General features: G+C 53.7%; 1 protein-coding gene across 1 annotated transcript in view; it reads left to right on the top strand.

Moving 5' to 3' along the window:
- Positions 1–4,004, top strand: part of HS3ST6 (heparan sulfate-glucosamine 3-sulfotransferase 6) — a gene marked incomplete at its 5' end in the record, with an annotated part of 30,170 nt that extends 26,166 nt beyond the window's left edge. The window contains one exon of the mRNA XM_057371267.1: positions 3,342–4,004. Coding sequence (XP_057227250.1) covers positions 3,342–3,960 — 619 coding nt within the window. The remainder of the gene's footprint in view (positions 1–3,341) is intronic.
- Between the last annotated feature and the right edge of the window lie 239 nt (positions 4,005–4,243).

Below are 4,243 nucleotides of genomic sequence, written 5' to 3' on the forward strand. Positions count from 1 at the left end.
TAGTGATGGAGAGGGGATTCCCCCCGCTTTTTTTCTCCTTTTGGTGATGACACAGAACCTGGCAGCCCTGACCCGATGGCACCCATCACTTGTGGTTGATCTGGGATTTTGGGATGTCCCATCAAGCTCCCAGCACGGGCTGGACCTGTATCAGTGCAAAAGCTTCTGCCTGGCTTTCCAGGGGAGATGAATTGTAGGCAGAGCCTGTCCTGCTCTCCTGGTTTGGGCTGGGATAGAGTTAATTTTCTTCCTGGAGCTGCCGTGGGTGATAACTCAGGGATGTTTTGGGCTGGAGACTTATTTATCTCCTGAGAGTGCATCCCCTGATCTCTGAGCCCGGTGCTGGGARGAGTTCTTCTCCGAAAATCATCAGGAATCACGAACCAATTAACTCTGGAAAGTTACGTTGGCCCYGTTTTTGAAGTCTGCTTTGATTCCTGGCCTGCTGTGCCTGTTAATCACTATTTAATGCTGCTTTCTGCATTTTTATCATCATTTTATCTGCTGTAATTTATTGTGTGTTTCTTAACCAAGGAAGCATTTTCATGTGCTGAATGTCTCCACATAGGAAATCCCATCTGTGACGCCTCTCAAGTGCCAGTTGTTTTATTAATTAAAAACGAAAATGTATCAGCTTAATAGAGAGGTAAAAGGGTTTTATCCCTCCTCCYGGGCACAGTTTCCTCTCCAAATCCCAATTCCTTCCAAGGCTTCCCCACTGCCGTGTCCTGTACCTGCAGGCACTGCTGGGCATTCCCACGGTGCTCTTTTAAGGTCAATAAGAATTAACTGTAAATTTAATTAAAGTTCCTAATGTTTGTGCTAAAGGGGAGCATAACAAAGCCTCCTCTGCTCTTTGCCAGTTGAAGCCAGATCTGGAGGGAGCTGGGTGTTATCAATAATTAACCGGGGTAATTTAGGGCAAGTATTAGGGAGTTAATGAAAATGTGAAGTGTGTAATTATCGCAAGTGGCTGGGCTGCTGAGGAAGGGAAGGTGCTGYGCAATTAATGCTGGGAGGCTGCTGCTCCCCACAGGATCCCGGGGTGTCCCTGGCATGGGGCAGTTCTGGGACTGAAGGTCCCTGCACCCCAGCACAGGGACCTGTCAGTCCCTGACCAACATGGGCTTTCATTAAAATTTCTGTTAATTATATTGTAATTAAGCTGTGGATGGTATGGTTGGCATTAATTAAATGGAAGTGCAGCTCCCCTGTGCTGAGGAGCCCTGGGATGGGTGCAGGGAAGGTGCTGGGATGCTGCTGTGGTCAGTGGGGTCCCGGGGGTGTCTCTGCCCCACAGACCCCTTAGGGACAGCTGTGGCTCTGTGGGCTCAGACTGACCCTCGTTGTCCCTCTGCAGACAGGAACAGGGGGGTAAGAGAGGTTTTCCTGAGGGGTTGTGCCTGCCYYGTCCCTGGAAGTGTCCCAGGCCAGGCTGGGGTTTAATGGGAACTCCCCAGGGTCTCCCATCACGTCATCCCTAATTTTTGCTGTTGACAATAAACAATTTATTAACAATTAATAATAAAACATATATTAATAATAAAGCATCTATTAATAATAAACAATGTATTGCCCCTAGTTTAGGCCCTGACCCCAGGTTTGCTGAGAGGGCTGGGGTCAGGTGAGGATGAGGATGAGGATGAGGATGGAGATGGAGCTGTTCTGCTGTGCAGAAATCCCGGCAGCATCCAGGGAAACACTGCAGGGATGCCTCAGCAAGTTGCCAGGAGAAGCTGGTGAAGCAGCCTGGAAAACCCTGTGGCACTTCCTGAATGGAAYTGAAGTTCAGGATGCTTGGCTGGCCAGGAAGCCCCAGCAGGAGCAGGGAGCTGTGCTCCTGGTGGATCTGAGGCTGTGCCGTTGGGATTTCCTTGGCTCTGGACGAGCACAGGGAGGGGACAGTTTTGGATCTAACCCTGCTTTGGGAAGATGCTTCCCAGCAGGGGCTCTGTCAGTCAGCGTCTCTGGTAAGCACTGTTATTTGGGGTGGGAGAGAAAAAGTGCAGGAAAGGATGGGAAAAGCATCCCTGGCTGCCCTGAGTGCTTGGATTCCTAAAGGGCATCCTTCTGGTGCCACACAGAGGGGCCGTGCTGCCAGGTGGGGACACCAGGGACAGGGAGTGGCTCTAGAAACGCTGGCACAGTGCAAAAATTAAAATAAAGTGGGGGGAAGTCACAAGTGGCTTCTGCCTCTTGTTTGGGGGAGGGAGCTGTGGGGGCCCAGCGCCGCTCGCAAATGCTTTTAATCAAGTGTTCTTTCCTGCGTCCAGGGGAAAAATCCCAGAAACCTCAAGCTTTTTCCYGTTACATAAGGACCAGATGCTGCTGGGCAGGGCCCTGACTTCCCCCCAGCACAGCCCTGTCCCTGTCCCCACCCGCCATGGGGACCCGGCTCCCTGCCAGGCACAGCCCCAGAGCAGTGGGATGGGGATCCCAGAGGATCTGTGGCTGTCCTGGATCCCTGGAAGTGACCAAAGCCAGGTTGGACAGGGCTTGGAGCAGCCTGGGATGGTGGAAGGTGTCGCTGCACGTGGCAGGAGTGGCACTGGAGGGTCTGTGAGGTCCCTTTCCCAAATCATTCTAGGATTTCACGGTTGTTCTTGCAGCTGGAAAAGGAGGATGTGGAGGGCAGTGGGACAGGTGCCTGCGCTGGTGGCAGGGGGGACCGGTTCTGTCGCACGGGGTGACGCTGGCTGGGTAATTTCTGCGGCAATTAATGCCTCATTAAAGCACACAGGGAACAATCAGAGCAGTGAGTTTTACCCAGCACAATGGCTGGGCCCTCAGGGTTTTTCTGCCTTTCCTTTGCAAAGGAAACAGTCTTTTTCTGGCTTTAACTGCTCTCTGGCTGGAGGCAGAGGAGGAGGGAGTCTTGGTGGGCATCTCTGTGCTCAGGCATCACCCTCATGATGGGATTTTCCTCTGGAATCTCACGGGGCAAGCTGGAACCTTCAGGACTGGAAATCTGACTGGAGACTGAGATGAAAACCAGCCCTGTACCAAAACTGAACCTGGGGTGGTGGAGAAAGGAGCAGGAGGGATTTCCAAGGGCTGTGGATGCTGCTGGGTGGGACAGAGGGACAGAAGGTTCCTTCCCAGGGACAGACTCTGGAGGAGACAAAAGGAATGCTGAGATGAGCATAGGGGCTCCTGGAAAGGATCCTGARGAGGAGATGTCACACAGTGGGGTGTGACAAGGTGGGGCAGGARGGAGAGGAGAGAGATGGTTGTGGTTGGGAAGCCCCTGAGTGTTTCTGGCTGGGTTTTGAGCCTGTCCCTACCCATCATGGCCCCAGGTGGGGGCAGCTGGGCCCTGACCRTGTCCCTCTGTCCCACAGGAGCCTGATGCCACGGACCCTGGAAGGMCAGATCACCATGGAGAAGACCCCCAGCTACTTTGTCACCAAGGAGGCCCCGCGGCGCATCTACAACATGTCCCGGGACACCAAGCTGATCGTGGTGGTGCGCAACCCGGTCACCAGGGCCATCTCAGACTACACACAGACCCTGTCCAAAAACCCCTCCATCCCCAGCTTCCAGGACCTGGCCTTCAAAAACCTCAGCACGGGCCTGATCGACACGAGCTGGAGCGCGGTGAGGATCGGGATCTACGCCAAGCACCTGGACAACTGGCTGCAGTACTTCCCGCTCTCCAAATTCCTCTTTGTCAGCGGGGAGAGGCTCGTCAGCGACCCTGCCGGGGAGATGGGCCGTGTCCAGGACTTYCTGGGCCTCCAGAGGGTGGTGACGGACAAACATTTCTATTTTAATGAGACCAAGGGCTTTCCCTGCCTGAAGAAGCCGGAGGGGGGAAGCAAACCCCGCTGCCTGGGGAAATCCAAGGGGCGGCCGCACCCCAAAATCGACGGGCAGGTGGTGCAGCGCCTGCGGGAGTTTTACAGACCCTTCAACATGAAGTTTTATCAGATGACAGGGCAGGATTTTGGGTGGGACTGAGCCATCCGCAGGGCACGATGCCAGGCTGGCACCTGGGCTGCCAGGACCGCCAGGGATGCCTGTGGCCACCCCACCAGCACCCTCCTCCCTTCGYTCTAATTTATATCGGACCTTTTCTGGCAAGAAACGGACTTTTCCGGAGTAGAGAGAAATATTTAAGAAATAAAACCACGGATGAGCCCTCTCCCGTCCCTGACCAGATTAAATATTCTTCCATATAAATCTTGCTAATCGATATTAACTGGGAGCACTCTGGGTGGCAGGGGGGAGTGTGTGTTGGTGT

This window comes from Malurus melanocephalus, unplaced genomic scaffold (genome assembly GCF_030028575.1).
Source record: "Malurus melanocephalus ecotype Western Australia unplaced genomic scaffold, MMel_1.1 scaffold_143, whole genome shotgun sequence".
NCBI lineage: Eukaryota > Metazoa > Chordata > Aves > Passeriformes > Maluridae > Malurus > Malurus melanocephalus.